This window comes from Schistocerca nitens, chromosome 8 (genome assembly GCF_023898315.1).
Source record: "Schistocerca nitens isolate TAMUIC-IGC-003100 chromosome 8, iqSchNite1.1, whole genome shotgun sequence".
In the NCBI taxonomy this organism is placed as follows: domain Eukaryota; kingdom Metazoa; phylum Arthropoda; class Insecta; order Orthoptera; family Acrididae; genus Schistocerca; species Schistocerca nitens.
Window position 1 is genome coordinate 322,114,792 of NC_064621.1, and position 24,058 is coordinate 322,138,849.

At 41.7% G+C, this 24,058-nt stretch overlaps 1 protein-coding gene across 1 annotated transcript; it reads right to left on the reverse strand.

The window, feature by feature from the left end:
- Window positions 1-16,795: 16,795 nt before the first annotated feature.
- On the reverse strand, window positions 16,796-17,602 carry LOC126199549 (histidine-rich glycoprotein-like; the record flags this gene model as incomplete). Its single annotated transcript, XM_049936469.1, has 1 exon — window positions 16,796-17,602. A coding segment is annotated over exon 1 (807 nt), but the record flags the coding sequence as incomplete, so codon positions are not given.
- Between the last annotated feature and the right edge of the window lie 6,456 nt (window positions 17,603-24,058).

Sequence of the window (24,058 nt, forward strand, 5' to 3'; positions counted from 1 at the left end):
ACCTGTACACCCATGCACACTGAGTAGTACAGTTTGTTTAACGTCAAATGTACACCTTCGGCATTGTTGTATGATTCATTTGTCATTTGTAGTCGACCACTATTAAATTATGATGCTTACAGCGCCACCTATTGCTACATTTTGTAACTATTTATTATTCTTCTGCCAAACGTTCTCCCCCTTCTCCAGCTACGCGGGGTAGCCGCGAGGTCTGAGGCGCCTTGCACGACCCGCCTTCCAAGGTTCGAGTCCTCCCTCGGGGATGGGTGTATGTGTTGTCCATAGCGTAAGTGAGTTTAAGTTAGATTAAGTAGTGTGTAGGCTTAGGGACCGATGACCTCAGCAGTTTCGTCCCATAAGACCTTACCACAAATTTCCAAATTTCCCCGTTCTCCGATAAATATTCCGTTGCAAGATGACGTCATTCTGACCAGTGGTGCTATTTCTACAGCGGTTTGAAAGTTTAATTATAATCACCCTGGATATTAAGTAAACGTGGTAAGGATTGCTTGTGGCACTTCACTGGTTTTACTATGAACTTGATTGCTATTTAAGCGCCCAGTGTGATTCACTGCAGCATTTCCGTTAGAATGAAACATATTTCATTTCGCTATTGCTACACCTTTTTCCTGCCATTATTCTTCATCAACAGCGCTATTAAGTACTCAGACACTCTACACACTATCGTGTGTAGCTCTTCTCGTTGCCAATTCCGCCAATGATTTTACACATTCCGGTGGAATGTTATCTGTACCTTCCGTCTCTATCCTATCGACTGCTGTTTCTTCTCCTATCATGTCATCAGATAAATCCTCCCTCTCACTCAAGCCTTCAGTGTATTCTTTCCGCCTCTCCGCTCTCTCCTCTCCATCTGAAGTCGAATTCCATCGCACTCTTCATGTTAACACCCTTGCTTTTCATTTGATCTAAGCCTGTATTCACTTTCTTATATGCCGGAACAGTCCTTCCGACAATAACCTCTTTTTCGATTTCTTCACTTTTTCCTGCTGCCATTTCTCCTTAGCTTCCCTGTACCTTCTATTTATTTTATTCCTAAGAGATATCCATCTCTGTATTCCCGAATTTCTTTGAATATTTTTGTACTTCCTTCTCTCGTCAATCAGCTAAAGTATATCTTACGTTAGCCATGGTTACCCCGCAGTTGCCTTCCTTGTCCCTATGTTTTTCTCTTTAATTTCTGTGATTCCTGCTCTCTCTCTCTCTCTCTTTTTTTTTTTTTTTTTTTTTTTTATATGTCCACTTCTCTGGAACTGAACTGCGTACTGAGCCATTCGAGCCATTCATTGCTGCAGTTTCCGTATCCCACGTCTTTGCACGCTGTTCCCTCCTCGCTAGTCTCTTTAGTGTACTTATCATTATTAAACTGTCATCTGAATCGGTATCTGATGGTAGGTATGCTTTACAATCCATTATCTGATTTCCAAGTATACCTCCTCGTCTTGTAATTCTTAAACAAAATATTCGCTATTATGGCAGGAATTTGTTGCAAAACTCCGTCTTTCTCCTTTCTCATTCCTACTATCAAGCGCATATTCTCCTGGAACTCTTTCTTCTACTCCTTCTCCTAAAACCGCTTTCCAACTACCATGATTATTAGATTTTCTTTTCTCTTTACAAACTGAATAACCCATTCAATATCTTTTTACACTTTCTCTATTTCTTCATCTTCTGCTTGCACCGTTGACATGTATATATGAACTGTTGTTGTCGGTGGTAGATTACTATCGAGTCTGATGATAACAACCCAGTCATTGAACTGTTCAAAGTAATTCACTCCCTGCCTTACCTTTCTATTCAGAACAATTACTACTCCCATTATACCATTTTCTGCTGCTGTTAATATTTGAAACGTCCCCTTAGAACAATTATACAGGACTGTGCTTAAACTGACACACAATACTTTTAGCGCAACGCAATCTGACTTTCAAAATTCCCTACAAAAGAATGGCCCTGACTAGCATTAAACTATACCTTTCACAAATCACTTACCTCACAAAAATCTTGGTTACTCGAACTACTGCAATACAGCGAACGCCACTACTGGAAGCTAAATAAAAGATTCAAACTACTGAAGGCACTAACTACTGATACGCATAGTTAGCAAATGAAAGATTTTAATAGAGAACAAACAATGTATTTACCTTAATAATGTTGAAGACTCATAATATACGTAACAGATCATTGTATATCTTACAAATTTCCAAACTCTGCCTGGCGGCTCACCTCAAACTGCGCAACGCTACGCGCTGTTCACATCCAGCTGCCGCTGCCCAACAATACAATGGCAGACAACAATGCAAACTACCCACAGACTGCACACAGCACAGCCAGTGATTTTTCATATAGAGCGCTACGTGGCGTTACCAATAAGAAAACATAAACAGCCTTTCATATAGAGCGCTACGTGGCGTTACCAACAAGAAAACATAACTAGCCTACTTACATAGCCCCCATGCTCCCCACAAAAAATTTTACAAATTGTTTTGGTCAGTGGCCAATAATGATTTGAAAAAATTTTTCATAATTACAATAACAAAGATATCAAATGCACACACTTATGATACAATGTTGGTCAAAAGCTAAACTTTTTCACAGTCCATAAAGACAGTCCTAATCGTTCATCACAGTAAAATAGCAGTAAGGGACTAGTAACAGTAACTGCACACATAATTTTCTTTTCAAGTACATGGTAATTTTTTTACAATAAGTTGTTGTGGTGCACCACTTTAATTACATAGATATTATATGCATTGTTGTCTTTAGTGTACTATTTTTTCTGCTTGAGCTTTGTCATGTTTAGGTATAAGCTACAGCATTTGCTGCTGCTGTTTGCCAGGCATAGTGCTACTAAATTTCACTTTGTATTACTCTGTTAAGCCAGTTTACTACTGATTTATTTTTCTTGTTTGCTGCTCATTGCCTTATATTAGTTATAATTTATGCTGCTTGCTTCGCCATTTGTATTTTTGATCATTAGTGTTTGTGTTAATTGTTTTGTGCTGCTGCATTGCCTCGTCCCTTAGTTTAGCATCTGAGCTCAGTAGATTTAAGTTAGCTTACGAGGGGGTAGACTATATAAGAAAATGAGTTGCGATGAATTGGAAGAAATGCATTGAGAAGTTATACGAAAAGAGTACAGAAAGCAGGTATAGATAGGACTTTTTGGAAATAATGACGAATGAAGGGAGATCTCCGAGAAGTAAAGGAAGTTTTGTTTGCAAAATACTGCAGTAAAAGAAACCCTGTCCTTTGCTTGTGTTATCCCACTAAGTGTTTATGTATCCTTGTGTATTTGTCTTTTTCCTGTCTTTATGTTTTTAGCTAATTAGATTTATGTTGTAGAATTTTTCAAATACTATGTTATTTTCTTCATAAAGGTGTTTAGACATTATTTATTCTGTTTTGTTTTAATGCTCATGTGTGAAGTTGATGTTTCGAAAGTTATTCTGATCTTTTATGTATGTACTCATGTCATAATTCCTGTAACACTGATGTATATGCTATTTCGATTCTTTTGTAAAGCCTGTACTACAAATGTTCTCTGTATTGTTATGTTCTTTAATGATGTATTGCGTACCTTTGTAATTGTATTCTTATGTTATAAAATTGTAATTGACACCAGGTCATCAAATTAAGCAACTTGTAAGTTCCATTTCACTGCACACGTTTCTGTTGGTCATAGTATATGGACAATATGTGAGAAGTAGGGACTGTTAGTGTTTGCACGTGTGTTAATAATTCAGCAATGGACTGGATAACAGCATTGCTGGTTCTAAGGACAATTCCAAAAACTTTGTGAGTGCACAAGTGGTGGTTATGGACTTCCTATAGTATCCGCGAGACTCTTCAATGGTGATTGTGCACCTGCACAGTTGCAACAGATGGCTGCTGGCCATCTCTACAAGGACTACAGTGGGTCTGCATCTTTGATGACCCACCAATACCATTATTTCTACAAGGACTGCAGTGGGTCTGCACCTCTGGTGGCCCACCAATACCACAATCTCTACCAGGACTGCAGTGGGTCTGCACCTCTGGTGGCCCACCAGTACCATACTCCCTACCATTACTACAGTGGGTCTACTCTGTGATGACCTACCTACCAATAGTCTTCAAAACTTCGAATGACTCTGCTGTGGGTTTGCTCTGTTGTGGCCCATTACCTGTCTGCATGTCAAGAGTCAGCACTGTCTTTCCATTGGAAGGACAACACTACTTCTTCAAGACAGCATGGAAATCCACTACTTCCATGTGCATTTTCTTTTACTGCTCAGACTTTGAGAAAAACACTGCTATTTTAATGTGATGAACGATTAGGACTGTCTTTATGGACTGTGAGAAAGTTTAGCTTTTGACCAACATTGTATCAATAAGTGTGTGCATTTGATATCTTTGTTATTGTAATTATGAAAAATGTTTTCAAGTCATTATTGGCCACTGACCAAAACAATTTGTAAAATTTTTTGTGGGGAGCATGGGGGCTATGTAAGTAGGCTGTTTATGTTTTCTTATTGGTAACGCCACGTAGCGCTCTATATGAAAAATCACTGGCTGTGCTGTGTGCTGTCTGTGGGTAGTTTGCATTGTTGTCTGCCATTGTAGTGTTGGGCAGCGACAGCTGGATGTGAACAGCGCGTAGCGTTGCGCAGTTTGAGGTGAGCCGCCAGCAGTGGTGGATGTGGGGAGAGAGATGGCGGAGTTTTGAAATTTGTCATGAACTGCTATATATATTATGACAATTGAGGTAAATACATTGTTTGTTCTCTATCAAAATCTTTCATTTGCTAACTATTCCTATCAGTAGTTAGTGCCTTCAGTACTTTGAATCTTTTATTTAGCTGGCAGTAGTGGCGCTCGCAGTATTGCAGTAGCTTGAGTAGCGAAGATTTTTGTGAGGTAAGTGATTTGTGAAAGGTATAGTTTAATGTTAGTCAGGGCCCATTCTTTTGTAGGGATTATTGAAAGTCAGATTGCGTTGCGCTAACAAAATATTGTGTGTCAGTTTAAGCACAGTCATGTATAACCTTACTTATCTGACTGGGAATACTTGCCTTCTTTCTATTTCACTTCAGTGACTCCTGCTATATCTAGACTGAGCCTCTACATTTCCGGTTTCAGATTTTCTGTCTGCCCTACAACGTTCAAACTTTATCATTCCACGCTCCGATTCGTAGAATGTTAAACTTTCATTGGTTATTTAATCTTTTCCTTGTGGTCACCTCCCCTCTGGCAGTCCGCTCCCAGAGATTCGAATGGGAGACTAGTCCGACCTTTTTTGCAATGGAAGGATTGTCATGACACTTTTTCAATTACAGGCCGCGTGTCTTATGGATAAACCATACTCCTTTTGAGTGTTTTGCTTTGCCCACTGTATACTCATGCTGTTGATTATTGCTGATTCTTCCTCCTTTTAGGGCTAATTCCCCACCCCAAGGGCAAGTGGGTGCCATCATCTTCTGTCTGCTGCTCCACCCGCTCTGACGAGGCCCTTGGCGGAATGAGGGCAACTTTTTATACCACCATCATTTATGATTTTTATTCAACACCCGGGATCAAGGGCGTTTTGATTACTAGTCAAAGACGTCACCCCTAGACAACAGGTGTAACTTTTGTTATATTGTCACCGTCTAAAACGTTTCCACATGAGTAACACAGCTTTGAGATGCAACCTGTTAGGTCCTTTATTGCAAGAAATGTATTGTTTTGATACAGTTCCGGATTCTTGTTACGTTAATCTGGTACTGCAGGCCACAAATTTAAGAACATTGAGTAAAGTAGGGTACGTCACGGTCCTATTAATCAATTAATTATGCACAGAGCTCGTTGGAATGAAACAAGAAATCTGATGCACTACGTAAATATTGTTAGAATTCTCTTCTAAACGATAAAAATATTTCATGTAACCTCTTTAAAAATGGTTGAAATGACTCTGAGCACTATGGGACTTAACAAAAAAAAAATGGCTCTGAGCACTATGGGACTTAACATCTGAGGTCACCAGTCCCCTAGAACGTAGAACGACTTAAACCTAACTAACATAAGGACATCACACACATCCATGCCCGAGGCAGGATTCGAGCCTGCGACCGTAGCGGTCGCGCGGTTCCAGACTGAAGCGCCTAGAACCGCTCGGCCACAACGGCCGGCGTAACCTCTTTAACTATACCTAATTACGGTACACTCAGTACTTTACACTGACGTTAAATTCAAGACAAACAGAATTGTCGCACAACACTGACGCCTTAATGCGTGTCTACTGTCCTCTGTCCACTGCCATATAGCTGATATTCCGCAGTAGTGAGTACGGAACGTGACAAAGGGCACGCTGCCAGAAAGAATGCTGACCAGTGACAGTTCGACAAGGGGAATTTCAAACCCAGTGCCCGATCGTTTTTATGTGGAATATCAGTTACGCTGACTGAGAGTTCAAAAAGTGACAGAAATCGACTTACGGAACCGTGAACAACACAAAAGAGGACGTCGGGTACGCACTTTCACTCCAACGTGGACAAGATTCTGAGCTTTCTTTCGGGCTTCATAGGCGTGCAATTTCATCTGGTCCAAAAAAGACATATGCCACAAGTGTTCTGTGCATTCGCTAACCTTACTCTGTCCCCCTTTAGTTGAAGATAAAAAGCTGCTAGGGAAAGTTACTGTGCGCTGATACACTGACGCAAAACAGCGCAGCGAAATGTCTTTACCCTTTTGAAACTTTTGATGTTTCATTGGGAGAACTGCGTAACTTGAAAGGTACTTTGATTTGTCCGAGAGTGCAGCCATAGCTTAAAGTACAGCTAGTCTAGTACATCGAAAAGTGTCTTATAAAAGTTTGGTATCTTTGTTTTAAAAAGGTCTCAAGTAATGGCTTTTGTAATAAGTTATAACGAACATTATGGCCTATCAACATATTAATTTTACGTTTAATGTAATATTGATTATTTCCTGGATTCTGAAATATTTTTAAACCCACGTGTACTGATTGAAGAGACTATTGAGAAAACGATATAATATTTTTAAAACTTTCTACTATATCGGCTCAGCAATGGTAGTACTTTTGATTTGTTTTTGTAAGGGGCGATCAAAAAGTTTTCACTCTAAGACCGTAAAGTCCACTATCGGTACGCCAATCAGGCAAAATCACTTTGAGCACCGAGGCTATTATCCCACCGATGTAGAACACACCCATTTGGTAAAATAACGAGACTGCTGCATGAAGAAGTCCGTAATTGCTCGCTGCGCATCCTCGATCACAGGAAGAGTCCACCCTTCAAGGCCTTTATTAGGGAACCGAAGGCGTGATAACCGCATAAGGCGAGATCAGGACTATACACGTGTGCTAGAGTGTCTGCCACTTGAGCTGGCGAAACTTCTGTATTAGATTTGCGATATCGAGACGTGCCTTATCATGACTCAGTAGCACCCTCTGCGATCTATTCCGCAACGGTGGTTTTCGACACGTGCTGTCGCCTACACATTCGTCTTCCCCGATGGATGTCAATGGTGTTTGACTTTCGGCAACCAAGAAAAGAATAACAGCGCGTTGGTACTATTTGGACGCATTTGTTAGTAACCATATTTCACAATTCTACATTTACCACACGCACATAGGATATACACGAACGCCACACTAATCCTTTGCTACCTTCCGGTACTTATACACTGGTATCGGAGTCGCTCTATGTTGCATTTAAGCCCCACACATCGCCCCTTATAATAAGTAAGTGTTTCTAATGCTGCTACTTAAGCTCTATAAATTCTACAGATTTTGAAAGTTTGACGTGTTTTCATGTTACGTATAAGGAAAATTAGTTAGGGGTGATGAACTATATGTATGTGTGTGACGTTTTATTTTCTCTTGTTATGATACTAACGCATATTAAAAGCTAGAATCCTCTATTTCATTTATACCTGTAATTATTATGGACATTAAGAGTCTTACGACACTTTATTGCTCAGATGCCAAGAATGCGCAAAAAATACAGATCGATCTATACTGCTAGGTCAGTGAGAATAATGTTCACCCCCCGATAGCTGAGAGGATGCCGGCACGGTAGCTCAGCGTGTTCGGTCAGAGAGCCGGTTCGCCTCTGTAATCAAAAACTGAGTGGAAGGATCAACCACCGAACTTGAAAAGGATGTCTTGCGACGTCCGCAACGACCAAACACAGCGATCAATAACGAAAAAAAAAAAAAAATGGTCAGCGCGACAGAATGTTAATTCTAAAGGCCCGGGTTCGATTCCCGGCCGGGCTGGAGATTTTCTGCGCCCAGGGACTGGGTGTTGTGTTGTCCTAATCAACATCATTTCATCCCCATTGACGCGCAAGTCGCCGAAGTGCGGCAAATCGAAAGACTTTCACGCGGCGAACGGTCTACCCGACAGGAGGCCCTAGTCACACGACATTTATATTTCTTTTAGTGAAAAGAACTAGTTATTAAATGCCAATTAGGTACTGTGTGAAAACTACATCTCTTATTAAATGTTTGGTGGGAATTTTTTTTAGGTCATCAGTCTTCTGACTGGTGTGATGCGGTGCGTCACGAATTCGTGTCCTGTGCTAACCTCTTCATCTCAGAGTAGCACTTGCAACCTATGTCCTCAATTATTTGCTGGAAGTATTCCAATCTCTGTCTTCCTCTACAGTTTTTGCCCTCTACAGCTCCATCTAGTACCATGAAAGTCATTCTCTTATGTCTTAACAGATTTCCTATTATCCTGCCCCTTCTCCTTATCAGTGTTTTCCTCATATTCATTTGCTATCCGATTCTGCGCAGAACGTTGGCTTTCCTTACCGTATCAGTCCACCTAATTTTCAACATTTGTCTGTAGCACCATATTTATAATGCTTCTATTCTCTGCTGTTCCGGTTTCCGCACAGTCCATGTTTCACTACCATACAATGCTGTGCTCCAGACTTACATTCTCAGAAATTTCTTCCTCAAATTAAGGCAGATGTTTGACATCAATAGACTTCTCTTGGCCAGGAATGCCCTTTTTGCCATTGCTAGACTGTTTTTGATGCTCTTCTTACTCCGTCCGTCATTGGTTATTTTACTGCCTAGGTAGCAAAATTCCCTAACTTTATCTACTTCGTGTTCATCAATACTGATGTTAATTTTCTCGCTGTTTTCACTTTTACTACTTCTCATTACCTTCGTCTTTCTTCGATAGACTTTCAGTCCATTTTCTGTACTCATTAAACTGTCCATTCCATTCAGCAGATATTGAAACTCTTCTTCACTTTCATTCAGGACAGCTATGTCATCGGCGATCGTATCATTGATATCCTTTCACCTTGAATTTTAATTCCACTCATGAAACTTTGTTTTATTTCCATCATTGCCTCCTCGATGTACAGATTGAACAGTAGGGGAGAAAGGCTACATACTCGTCTCACACCATTTTTAATACTTCCATTTCGTTCTTGGTCGTCCGCTCTTATCATTCCCTCTTGGCTGTTGTACATATTGAATATGACCTGTGACTCCCTATAGCTTATCCCTACTTTTCTCAGAACTTCTAACATCTTGCGCCATTTCACATTGTCGAACGGTTGTTACACGTCGACAAATTCTAAGAACGAGTCTTGATTTTTCTTTAGTCTTGCTTCCATTATTAACGGCAATATCAGAATATCCTCTCTCATGCTTTTACCTTTCCTAAAGCCTAACTGATCGTCATCCAGCGCATCCTCAATTTTCTTTTCCATTCTTCTGTATATTATTCTTGTAAGCAACTTCGCTGCATGAGCTGTTAAGCTGATTGTACGGTAATTCTGTGCACATGTCAGCTCTGCCCGTTTTCGGAACTGTGTGGATGATGCTTTTCCGAAAGTCGTATGGTATGTCGCCAGACTCATACATTCTGCACACCAACCTGAATAGTCATTTTGTTGTCACTTGCCCCAATGATTTTAGAAATTCTGATGAAACAATATCTATCCTTTCTGCCTTATTTGATCTTAAGTCTACCAAAGATCTTTTAAATTCTGACTCTAATACTGGATCCCCTTTCTCTTCTAAGTCGACACGTGTTTCTTCTCCTATCACATCAGACAAGTCCTCCCCTCATAGAAGCTTTCAATGTATTCTTTCCACCAGTCCACTCTCTCCTCTGCATTTAACAGTGTAATTCCCTTTGCACTCTTGATGTTATCCCTTTTGCTTTTAATGTCACCGAAGGTTGTTTTGACTTTCCAGTATGCTGAGTCAGTCCTTCCACCAATCATTTCTTTTTCGATGTCTTCACATTTTTCCTGCAGCTATTTCATCTTAGTTTCCCTGTACTTCGTATTTATTTCATTCCTCATCGACTTGTATTTCCTAATGCCTGAGTTTCCGGAACGTTTTTGTACTTCCTCCTTTCATCGACCAATTGAGGTATTTCTTCCGTTGCCCATGGTTTCTTCGCAGTTACCTTCTTTGTACCTATGTTGTACTTCCCTACTTCTGTGATGGCCCTTTTTAGAGATGTCCATTCCTCTTCAAATGTACTGCCTACTGAGCTATTCTTTGTTGCTGCATCTATAGCCTTAGAGAACTTCAACCCTGCCTCGTCTTTCCTTAGTACTTCGGTATCCCACTTCTTTACGTATTGATTCTTTCTGACTAAAGTCTTAAATTTCAGCCTACTCTTCATCGCTACTATGTTGTTATCTGAGTCTTTGTCTGCTCCTAGGTGTGCCTTACAATCCCTTATCTCATTTCTGAATGTCTGCCTGACCATAACGTAATCTAACTGAAATCTTCCCGTATCACACGTCCTTTTCGAAGAGTGTTTTCTATTACTAGCTGAAACTTGTTGCAGAACACAATTAGCCTTTCTCCTCTCTCATTCCTTGTTTGAAGCCCATATTCTCCTGTAACCTTCACTGCTACTTCTTCCGCTACAACAGCATTCCAGTCTCTCATGATCATAAGATTTTCATATCCCTTTACATAACATCCTCATACACTTTCTCTGTCTATTCATCCTCAGCTTGCGAAATCGGTATGTATACCTGAACTATCGTTGTCGGTGCTTGTTTGCTATCGATTGTGATAAGAAAAACCCTATCACTGAACTGTTCAAAGTAACACATTCCCTCCCCTACCTTCCTACTCATAACGAATACTACTCCCATTGTCCCATTTTCTGCTGCTGGTGATATTACCCTACACTCATCTGACCATAATTCCTTGTTTTCTTTCCACTTCACTTCACTGACCCCTACTATATCTAGACTGAGCCTTGGCATTTCCCTTTCCAGAGTTTCTAGTTTCCCTACCGCGTTCTGCAATTCCACGCCCCGACTCGTAGAACGTTATCCTCCTGTTGATTATTCAATCTTTTTCTATGGTAACCTCCCCCTTGGCAGACCCCTCCCAGAGATCGGAATGGGGGACTATTCCGTAATCGTTTGCCAATGGAGAGACCATCATGACACTTCTTCAGATATACGCCACATGTCCTGTTGATACACATTACATGTATTTGTTGCAATGGTTTCCATTGCCTTCTGCATCCTCATGCCATTGATCATTGCTAATTCTTCCGCCTTTACGGGCATTTTACCACCCCTCGGACAAGAGAGTGCCCTGAACCTCTTTGACAAGGCCGTTGGCAGACTTCTTTTGCCGAAAGTTTCCGCCGCCAGTGCTGATTATTAATCATGTGGTCTTAGTAACGGGCATGTAATCAGCATGCATCATGTGTCTGACGATAATTGCTGCTTTATCTGGAGCGGTTACAGTACTGTGAAATTTTCGTGTGATTGTGTAGCTAAAAAATAAAAGAAATTACTAATATTAGTAGAACGGTATTGTGTTCGTCGTACAGAAATAGGAGTTCTAGTTAAATCTGAAAGACTACATTTCAGTTAATACTGATTTAAAGAACCGTTTAGCCAGCTGGAAACTTAATTCGCTGAGACTTCACAATTTACATGTCTCAGCACTTTGTGTGCTGTACTGAGTTGATTCTGAATTTGTCCGTGTATCTGAAAGTTCCATAGAAAAATAACAGTTTTTGAATACAGACTTGAAATATTTCTACGAGGCAAGAGTAATAATTATAATGGCTTTCCGAATGTGTAGTTAAATGTTGGAGCTGTCGCTACGAATATTCAACGTTTTTTATTGTGTGTTAAGAGAATTAGGCCTAGAGAACTTCATTTGCAAACATGGGAATAAGAATCTGAAGTTATCTTACTTAAAAGTAACAAATTCGGTTTTGTTGATTCTGTCTAGATATTTATGAGTTCGATTATGATATGTCGCGCTGTATTGTTCAGTGGAACACTGCTGTATGTATGCCGCATTGGGTTCCTTTCTTTCAGAATTTGGTCTGGTCCACATAATTTCAGGTCTGCAAATAGGCCGTTTGTGGAAAGGATCTGCGGTATTCATTATAGACATTAATCAGTTTTAGTACAAACAACGTTAAGAACTTTAAGACCAGTACGTATAATTGAAATTAAGTAAAAACCATCTGATTAGCAGTAATATCAACACGAAGAGAAATAGAAAACATTTTATTACTGCGACAACTAGTGGCACTTTCTACGGAATACCGCTGTCTGCTTCACGTAGTTTAGTTATTCTATGATCTTGCTGTACAAAATAATGTGAATGCTTTGTAAAACACAACAGTTTTATGAATAAATATTCTAAGAACTTCACAATCAGTATATATCACTGAAAATAACAGAAAAATCATCTCATAGCCAGAAATTTCAACACCAAGGAGAATGGAAAAAGTTAACTTGTTTCACATGAAAACTTACAAAATGTGACTTTATTGACGCCGTACTGCAACTTGTTTCATACAGGTTCTGTGTTTATAAGTATTGTTCTCTTTTTTCCCAAATTAGGAAACTAGACCTGATTTAATGTACCAACTATGGAAACAGGCGTAGAAAACTGCGTAGCTATGCTTCCATACGTAATTTTCATTCATATCTTGTAAATAATGGTCCTTCCGAGCGCAGTTTTACCATAATTAAATTCGGTATGGAATTTTGGTTCAAATTCTGTCAGTATCGAACTGGTATTTGCCTTGGATAATCACATAAATCGTTCATTAATTTATAAACCACATAAACACATTCGTATCAATTGCTACGCCTGTCGAGATGATACGTACGATATCTGCAGCAGTGAATTTAAGAGTAAATTTTTCAATTATGAGGCCGCTTCGTTTTGCGGCTGAATTTCCTCTCATGCCTTACCAAAGATTTTTGGTCTTTTCAGTGGTAGTGAATATTCATTTTTGTCTTAGTAAACGGTAAAAATATTTTACAGAAGATAAACTGCGTTTAAACATTAACTTATGTAACATAAGGTTAATGAAGAAGGATTTCAAGAAGAGACCATTTCCTTATTTGTCTTTTAAGTATCCTAATTTGTTTCTTGGTGATAGTACCTACAACAATTATCCTACATCAGTTATATGTAATCGATGTTCCTAAACCTGATATCGAATTACAATGATTACATGACAAAAAATTAAGACGAAGCTCAGCACCGTCTCAGAGTCCTACTTACAGCTAGCACCCAAAGCTACGAAATGACATGTAAATCAGGAAATGCTCCACTTTCCGACCCACTATTCCGGTTCGTCTGAAACACGCTGCCTCTTATTCAGTTGCAGTTACAACTATCCAGACAGTAATGTTCTCAAAGCAAGTCAGCTACTAGGACGCTGTCACAATGTCCTGCGTTACTTACCACGTATTGTGCAGTGTGCGATACTGCTTGTGCGACTATGACTTGGTGACTCAGTGGTACTTACTAGACTACCAACTCAAGGTCACTTTTCTGTTCCCTGTCTGTCACCTATCATTTCCTTCATCTATGATAATATTTTTTTGTTAATGTGGAAACCGCCGAGCTACACTGTGATTAAATTGAGATATGTCCTGTAAGTAAGTCAGTTCTAAGGTAGGGTTAAAGCAACGACATACATTATCCAATAGGACAAAGCCTAGTAAATCACTGTGATCTTCGAAACAAACTTTAGGTTGAAGATAGCTCTACTTATAGTTTTACGATTACTATTATCTTTAGTGTATCATTTCCAGAGTTGACTCATATGTTCCAACTCTTACGACGGTGGTATCAATCAAAGGCAGGACCATGTCGAGTGCAGCATAATAAAATGGCTTCGCTCATAGCTTCTTGGCTAATATATCTTAGCTCAAATCATTTCTTAGCGCACATCGCAGTCCATATCATGGCTCGCTAGGGACTCTGGTGGTAATCAGAACCAGGACGGTGTAGAGTGCAGTACAGTAAAATGACATTCCTCGTAGCTACTTGGCTAAAATAAGATGAATGGGTGAATATATGTTGAGCGAAGTCTTCTAGAGCAGAAATGCAATCTCTCTTAGACTACAATTGTTCTTTAAATATTACATAACGTAAGTGAGGGAGTTTACATAATTTGGCTCGTTGAATTGAAGTTGGTAATAAAAACAAAACTAATAACCAATTGAAAGCTTTTCCTCTCCGTTTTTTTTTTTTTTTTTTTTTTTTTTTTTGTATCACGGTGACCATCTCCGAAGGATTCTTGCCATTTAATATAAGGGGAGAAGGGGAGGAATAATATTTTTATATTTTTCCACAGTTAACTTTAAGGAGGACAGGATACATGAACCACAGCGAGTCACATCACGATCGAATGCTCACGTTGGATGTAGTACAATTCTCTGCCTAGGAGGTTAAACCTCTACGCATTTGACTAAATGAACATATATGCTTGACGGAGAACAGCTACATAAATGGAGTTAAGCTGCTAGGAAACAGCGTTAACAATAAGGTACATCACAAGATGAATTTGTTTAATCAAAAGTATCATCCAAACACCGACGAATGACAGATTACACATCGTAAGAAGTTTATTTTTGTGCTCGTAGCTGTGCAAACTAATTCCGGAGTGAAATAAAGAAAGCTACTAATTGGCACGAGCACTGCTCCCACGGTAGCGTCGATTTCCCCGATCTGAGGGCTGTTGCTTAATGTCTTGGCCGCCTGATCCGTAAACGAGATGTAGCAACATCAACCGCGGAAAGAGCGGACCATGTCAGAGTCACCGTGACGAGACACTTTCAGCAGGCGGTAAACGTGACCAGCCGTCCAGGCGAACCGACCAAGCGCGTCACTTGATTTCTCTGCACAGTTTCAAGTGGAGAACATCCCAAACACCATGCTCCTAGCGGCCCTCGGTGGAGAGCTAAGCACTGTACTGTATATGCTACGAAGCAACCAACTAATGCGAACGCAATGGTAGAAAAGGACCTCTCCACCGTTGTGGGTGATAACGCTACTATAAGATATCAGCAAAAGAGTACAAGGTAACTGAGATATTCGCATCTTCTATTACACCCATCCATCTCAAGACATTCCTTAGTAAGAATTCTGAATACGATTATCTACTTGTTTTTCGTTACTGACATTTGGACCTTTTTCTTGAATTCATAGAACGCATACATCACTGCGATAAATCACAGTACAATTGAGTTGGCTGCTTGCTTAGAAAGCTATACGCTTATTAAACACTTCATAGAGTTCCTGATAAACACTCAGTAACGTCCCGAATTAGATAGGATCCTTTTGTTTGTGGAATAAAAACAGTAAAAATGAAGTACTGAAAGATTATTTTCCATACGACAGTAGAGAACTTGTAGCATTTTGTAACTTCACTGAACATTAAGAAAAGTACAATTTCAAAACTTCATCGCTATAAAGAGAATCGTCTTGAATGATGGGTAGTTAGCTAATTTCTTCACATTGTTCGAGACTGAGGGTACAGTTCCTCCAATATATATTCTTATCCTTTCGATTTATTAGTTTTGCTTTCCTTCTGCTACAGTTGACTAGAGAAATCCGCTGCAGTTTCAAACACCAAGTAAAAAGTTTATTTGGAGTGGGATGTAGGTGTAAGGCCTTGTGTGTCGTTGACATGTTGTGCAACAATGGAAGTTATCGTTTTACCGAGTATGCCTATGTGATCTTATTGCTGAACCATAAGGTTTCTTTCGATGCACTACTGCCAAATTTATAGCCCTGCTTTCGCTAAAAACAGAGAAAGTGTTCAGAGTTGATGGATTTTAATCGTTCTAAAAGTTACACACGATCGCTGGGAATCTGTGAGGCGTCTTATCTTTGTTGTGTCTTTCAAGCCGAAATTATACGTTAAATAGTAGGTATATAAACTTACACGGCGTAAGAAAAATGTTTTTGCTTAGTACCTTGCATAAGAAACCTTTGACGAGGGATTTCAATGTAAATGAGTTCACACTTGGATGGACGAATAAATTCTACAACGAAAATGTCATAATACCTATTTAAGTGAAGGAAACGTGTTAACTTTCCTTTTATGTCTAGTGAGTAGCGAAGCATAGTAGACTTTCATACTAAGCTACTACATTGAGGTGAGGGCTTCGTAATAAAGGAAAAGACAAAACTGTTTTAGTATAACGTCTTTTATATTCCAGTCTATTGACAAGAACATACAAACAATATTTTATGCAATAAACGGAAAACGGAAACAAAACGAGTCAACAAAAAATAAATAACAAATCACTGCGAGATCATCTTCCCGTTAGTTGACGTCAGCACGTTTGGAAGTATGGAAGGTAGATGATATGTGACGATGTTGCTGATCAACAAAAGGCAGGCGTATGTTGCTACACAGGAAACAACTGCTGACAAGCACTCACACACTGATGTGACAGCGGCTGTGTGCAGGGAGTTAGTGGTGACCATGACCACCGCCGCCGCCGCCGCCGCCATGTCCGCCGTGACCGCCTCCGCCGCCTCCGCCGCCCCCACTGCCGCTGCTGAAGCCGTAGTGCTTGCCATCAGAGTGACCGCCCTTCTTTCCGTAGTCTTCGTGGTGGGCGTGGTGAGACTCGTGGCCGTGGTGGCCCTTGTGGCCGTGGTGGTCGTCGTGGTAGTGACCCTTGTCGTGGTGGCCCTTCTTGCCGTAGTGGTCGTCATGGTAACCAGAGTGGTGGTGTCCGCCCTTCTTGTGACCGCCGTGCTTCTTGTCGTGGTGTTCGTGGAAGTCGCCGTGCTTGCTGTGGTGTCCGCCCTTGTGGTGGTCGTCGTAGAACTTGTGCTCCTTGTGGTACTCGTCCTTGTGCGCCTTGTGGTGGTAGCCGTGGGTCTTGTGGCCCTTCTTGTGGCCGCCCTTCTCGCCGAAATGGGCGCCCTTATGGCCCTTCTCGCCCTTGTGGTGCTCGCCGTAGTGGCCGGCCTCGTCGTGGTGGCTCTTCTTGTGGCCGCCGTGCTCGGCGTAATGGCCACCGTGGTGCTCCTTACCGTAGTCGCCGTGGTCGCCGTGGTCGTGGTGGTGGTGGCTCTTGTAGCCCTTGTCGCCCTTGCCGCCGTGCTCGGAGTGGTGCTCCGAGTGGTGCTTGTGGCCGCCGCCCTTCTCGTGGTGGTGGCCGTGGTGGCTGGCGGCAGCCTCCAGGTCGGAGGCCGCCACAGCCTGGTCCTCTTCCTTACCGTCGCCGGCGGCGCGCAAGTCGCGGGCCTGGCACACTACGAGCACGGCGCCCAGCAGCGCCAGTGCTGCCAACAGCCGCCATGACGTCATGGCGAACGGACTGTGTCTCTTCCCTTTCGCGCTCACTTAACTCGCGGTCGCTGTCGCTGCTCCTCCTCCTCCTTGCTCCACAACCTCTCGAGAGTGAGATAGGAAGTGAACTGACTTGCCACTGGTCCGGCTGGCGGTATTTATATGCGCTGAATGCTCTGAAGGGTGGGCGAGGCGATTCGAAGGGAGCCCGTGGAGGAAGAGGGCGCTTTTTTTCCGCGTGTCGAAGCCGGCCGCGCGCCGCCAGACTGGGAGAGCCGGAGGCGGCGCCGCTGGGCCGGAAAGATCCGGCGGCTCGACAGCTGGCGGCGGGCCCGCACTAAGCCGCTGCGTCACGCCGGCCGGGCTGCGGTCGCACGGGGTACCACAGGCAGCGGCGTGGCGTTTCTGCAATAATCACCGATCCAAATGTGTCTAGGTATCACCCTTACGACGTTACATCTTCTGTCGACGTACACCGATTAATCCTTTCGTGGTAGATGGGCTACTTATCTTCCAGTAAACTAATACGCAGTCTTCAGAGTTGGGACGTCAACAGGGCGTTTCACAATTCATGCTGCACAATTCTAGATGTTGCAGGGGGACGTAGTAGATAAAGTTCAGATCAAGTTTTGCACAGGAATCCACGTCATCCAACGTCGCTACAGAGCGTCAAAATTACAGGCGCCAGCCACTGTAAATGTACGTATATGCAGCGTGATGTAACAAACTTTCAAGGATGCTACAAAAGGATCGATGTATCAATTAGACGTAAGGGTCCTTGTACTGGAAATACCCAAGTCTGCAGTTGAATACGTGTACTGTTACTGTTATGACTAACATTGTAGGGTAGGCAATTTTCAGAGGTGGTAGTATGGACTCAAACAAAAAAAGCCCTCTAGTAAACATGGACCCTATAATGCATACCTTAATAGCTATGACCGCTTGTTCAATAGAGGAGATGTGGTTCACACTAGCGAAGATGAACAAGTGCTCAAGGATCCTCAGGTATGTATTTTACAGCCCAAGTTCAACGGACATTTTTTTTCCTGTCTTGGTCCCTACTACCACTTCTGAAAGTTGCATACCTACGTTCTTATGGACAGTACCGGTACATGTATTCCACTATCAGAGATAGCAGAATGATTTTCGCTTGTAGCTTTCGACTCGTTCGTTTCCAGTACATGGATTCGTACCTCAATCCCACGGAATCAGTCTGTATATACATTTACAGAAGCCGGCGCCTATAACTTCGACGCTGTGTAGCGTCGTTGGATGACGTCTCCGCACATGGGTTCCTATGTAAAATTTGAATTACGAACTTCCCTCTTCAAACACTACAAGTGTGTCACATGAATTGTGAAACACCCTGTATGTCCCACTAACTAATACATAGTTTTGAGTGCTGGACTTCTGCATAACAACTCTAATGCTAGCAGGTAGTGAGGCAGTTTCTAAACTCGGAGAAAAATAGTCCTACTGCAGACACGAGGTGGACTTATAAGAGGCAGTGAGAGAACTAATTTGGCGGCATGTGTTTATAGGTGCCACAGTGCGTCTGTTTTACGAAATTCAGATCAAGTCACCATCTTATACATACTGGTTGTCTCCGTAAGAGCGTGCGAAAGTGTAACATGGCATAGAGAATGCTCCACTAAAAAATTGAGGTAGGGAACCTGGGATTGAAGAAGCCAGCTTAGGGAGATATGGAAGTAAACTTGTCTACTGCTTTGTCTAGGGGCCGGCTGGGGTGGGCGAGTGGTTCTAGGCGCTACTGTCTGGACCCGTGTGACCGCTACGGTCACAGGTTCGAATCCGGCCTCGGGCATGGATGTGTGTGATGTCCTTAGGTAAGTTAGGTTTAAGTAGTTCTATGTTCTAGTGCTCAGAGCCATTTAAACCATTTTGTCTTGAGCACTGTTTTCCAGTTTATTTACAACTAACATGCGTGTAAGTTCACAAATTCTGTAATTTTTATTTATATGTACATTCTTTATTTTTTGCAAGGGGCAAGGAGAACGAGCGTGATTACCAGGAAGCCATGATGCCGTTTTTGTTTCCTAGGGGTTCGAATAAAGAGTTTCACATGAGTTGTTGGAGAACGTACCATTGGCTGTTCGTGAGAGGATGTCGATTCAACATAACGGTGCAACGCCTCACTTCAGTGTGGATCATCGAAATTGTCTCAATGCCGTATTTCGTACTCACTGGATTGGAAGGGAAAGCCTGTGACGTCACCTTAATCTACTTGATTATTTTCTATGGGGATATCTAAAGTCACTTGTGCATGTGATCCCAGTGGATTCGGAGACTGACTTGTGATGGGAAGCACACGAGGTATATTTGTCCGGGTGCGCCATAATCTTGTTCGCCGATGTCACGCTTGCATTGAGACGGATGACCGTCAATTACAGACATTTTGTAAGGTGCAGTACAAATGGTACGTTCATTTTATCAATGAGGGCATTTGAAGTTAATTAATGTAAATAAGAAAGTACACGGTAATGTGATTTTTTCCTCTTATCTCTTTAAGCTGGCTTCTCCGACCTCAGTTTCCCTATCTCAGACTGTTCAGTGTAGCATCCTCTATGTCCTATTAAAGTACTGCACATCTTACGGCAACACCCTCTATACATCTACACGATTAGTCTGCAGAGGCAGCGGCTTCATAGAACCACCTTTAAGCTAGTTCTCCACCGTTCTACTCTCGAACAGCGCCCGAGAACCACCTTCACAATAACTCTCCGATATTCCACTCTCGAACAACTTGGGGATAAAACGAACATACAAAGCTGTCCGTGCAATCTCTGATTTCTCTTATCATTTCTTCCTAGTAGGTGTAAGTCAACAAAATACCTTCATACTCTCGTGTATGATATCCGAGCCAGTCTCTTTCCTATTTAGCGATAACGCAAAACGAGCTGCCCTTTCTTTCGATGTCCTCCTTCAATCCTATCTAATGCGGATCCCACAACGCACAGCAACACTCCAGGAGAGGGTAGTCCGCCCCCGGTAGCTGAGTGGTCAGCGCGACTGATTGTCAATCCAAAGGGCCCGGGTTCGATTCCCGGCTGAGTCGGAGATTTTCTCCACTCAGGGACTTGGTGTTGTGTTGTCCTAATCATAATCATTTCATCCCCATCGACGCGCAAGTCGCCGAAGTGGCGTCAAATCGAAAGACTTGCACCAGACGAACGGTCTACCCGACGGGAGGCCCTCGTCACACGACATTTCATTTCATTTCCAGGAGAGGGTGAACCCTTGTAGTGTAAGCAGTCTCTGTAATCGAGTTGTTTGATTATATAATTGTTCTGACAATAAATCACAGTCTTTAGTTTGCTTTCCCCACAATATTATCTATGTGATCATTCCAGCCTTTAGATTTGTGTGATTTATCGTGAAACTGAAATTTTGAGGATTATTTTTAGTGCTCATGTGGATGACTTCACTCTTTTTTCGTGATTTGGAGTCAAGTGCCAATTTTCGAACCATACAGATACCTTGTCTAAATCATTGTGCAGTTGGTTTTGATCATTTCATGACTACATGACAGTAAATGGGATCATTCTCTGCAAACAATCTATGAGGACTGCTTAAATTGTCTCCTAAATCGTTTATGCAGATGAGGAACAGCAGGGGACCTATAACACTTCCTTGGGGAACGCCAGAATTTACTACTGTTTTACTCGATGACTTCCCTTCAGTAATTACGCATCTGTGACCTTTCCGACAGAAAACCCGCTAAATACATGGTGAACTCCATTTCAAAATAGGGACGTATTAACAGAAATCAACGTCAACAAAAAACAATTTTTTGTAGGAAAATCATTTTATTGAGTTACTTGGAAAAGTATACATTGTTGATGTCTTACAAAATTATGTTTCACAAACAAACTTTAGATACATAAGACAACGGAGGAACACATTTTTCCCAGCTTTCAGATGAAAATAAAAAATGTAATAAAAAAAATATTCATGACGATTTTCCAAAATCGAACATCTACAGAATAATTATTTTTTACCAGTATTTATGACGTTTCTACAAACTCAAATATTTAAAGATTAATTATTTTCTAGCAGTAACTTTCTAGCTTATTTTCACCTATTGAACACATAATAATTTAATAAACTTGTTCGTTAAGGTACTGTACATCATTACTTTTATTGTCTATTCATTGCAACATTCTAGGACCTTCCCATAGAACTCTAGGCTTCTTCTAATGTTATATCATAAAAATATCTTCAGTTTCTTTACATCGTCACTTTTTTTATACTCACATGGTTTCAAGGTTTTAAAACAACAAACTCATCAATAATCTTGGAACCATCTATGTTAGATTTTTAAATAAGGACTCTAGCTTCAGGCATTTTAAATGGCAGCTTGTCCTTGTAATCTGTTAGCAGTGACCTTGAAATCAAACACAAGGCACTTCTCTTCCAAAACTACAGGGTGTTCTGAAATTCCCGTCACAGACTTCTAGGACATGTAGAGGGGGGAGTGAGTACATAATATATTGAATACGAACCCTTGTCCGCATACGTCCCATTTACGTTCTACAACGGCTTCACTTTAGTTGTCTAAATCATCTACTTCTGCCTGAGCAATTGAATTAAGCATGACGCAGTATAATTGTTAAGTAACATTTCGAAAGGAAACAACTAAACAACTTCTATCAATTAAGCTCGTTACATGTTTAAATTACTAAAAAACAAAAGAAAAGGAAATCCCCAGCATACTGTACGTACAGAACGGTACTGATGCATTGCAACAGAGGCTCGATGTGGCGACTACCAACGTTGTTACATACATTGTTACTACGAAGCACGTTCTGGTTCACACTCTCCAACCTCTCTGGTGTCTCTTCAGTTTCCAGTATAGTGGCCAGAACTCGTTCCAGCGGATCTTCCTTTGTCCCTACGAGAATCTCGCAAATTAAACTTTGCATGCGGTAGCACAATAAGTAGTCCATACGAGTTAAATCTGGCGATTGCGGCGGCCACGTGGTTGGATCACCTCGGTCTATCCATCTTTCACCATATCGTCTATTGAGATGTTTCCGAGCCGCAAGTGATTAGTGACATGGTGCACCACCATGCTGAAACCACAACGGTTCCAGAACGCTTTGTAGCAAGATGAAGTCTGCAGGGCCAGTTAATTTGATTGGAAGGAGTAATGGCCATATCGCATGACCGTCCAGAACACCTACCCACACGTTAATACCCAACAGGTGCTGAACCTCTGAATATGCCTCGAACGAAGGTTTTTGTCTACCCAGACATGGCTATTTCGTGAACTGAGAACACAGTCCCTAGTGAACTTACATTCATCTGTGAACAGAACATGACGTGGAAAACAGGGGTGTGTCGATGCAGCGGTGCAGGAACGACGTGCAGTTGGCAACGTGCTGCGGAAGATCTGCTGGAGTCATAGCGTCTACCCTTTGTAAATGGTACGGATGTAACTGTTACTCACGCAGAACGTCCCAGACGATACTGTGACTCACACCCACTGCATACGCAACTGTACAAGTATTCGCTGACAGGTTCTCTTCAACGCGATGCAGTACATCTTCTTTAAATTCGGCCGTGTGGGGTTGCCGTGGAGCAGCGCAGCCCTGCCGCGTATCTGTGAAGGTACCTGTTTCTCGGAGGTACTGCGTAACTTGGGCATAGCCTTTGTGCGGTGAGATGCTATGTTGCAGAAAACGTTCGTGATTCAGCCGACTAGCAGATCTTCCGTCACTTCGAGATTCCCCTTACACAGGAGGAGGATGTCTGCGTATTCCGAAAATGTGTACCTTACCCCGCTTAGTGCATCGGAGACGCACAGGTATTGAATAGGTCTCGCAGTAAGGTAGACGTTATGTGACATCAGCTCACCGTTTGACGTAGAACGCATCATCCTCTCTATCCCTATTGCATACCAGGACATGCAACTCTGAGACTTTCCTCTTTCCCTCACCAGACGTTGACACGGTACACAACTGAATTGAAAACATCGTACAACGGAAACGGTACGTTTCCGGACATATATTCCTATTCGAAATATTATGTTACCACTCCTCTTTACAAGTACTGGAACTTTGTAACGGTATTTTCCGAATATCCTGTATACAGGTATCACGGCGGCTCAGAACATCCCGATTGTGTGACGATAAGGTTGTGGTTTTAAATTTTCTCCCTTTTTAATGGTATCATATACCTATCTGTGTCCCCTGATTCAAAAGTAGTCAGTTCCTTCGTCGAAAACTAAGAATAAACGACTACCACAAGCATTTGGGAAAGTTCGTTTTCTGTAGACGTCGAGTTTAGGTAAATTTCACAGATTTGTGTGCAAGATAAAAGAGGCAATTAATAAAATGCATGTACTCCATTGTATTCGTCTCATTTAGAACAACACAAATTCATATATAACTCATTTTTGCAAATTCTGTAGTTGTCGACTTTTGTCCTGTACGAAATGTGCAGAAGTACAGT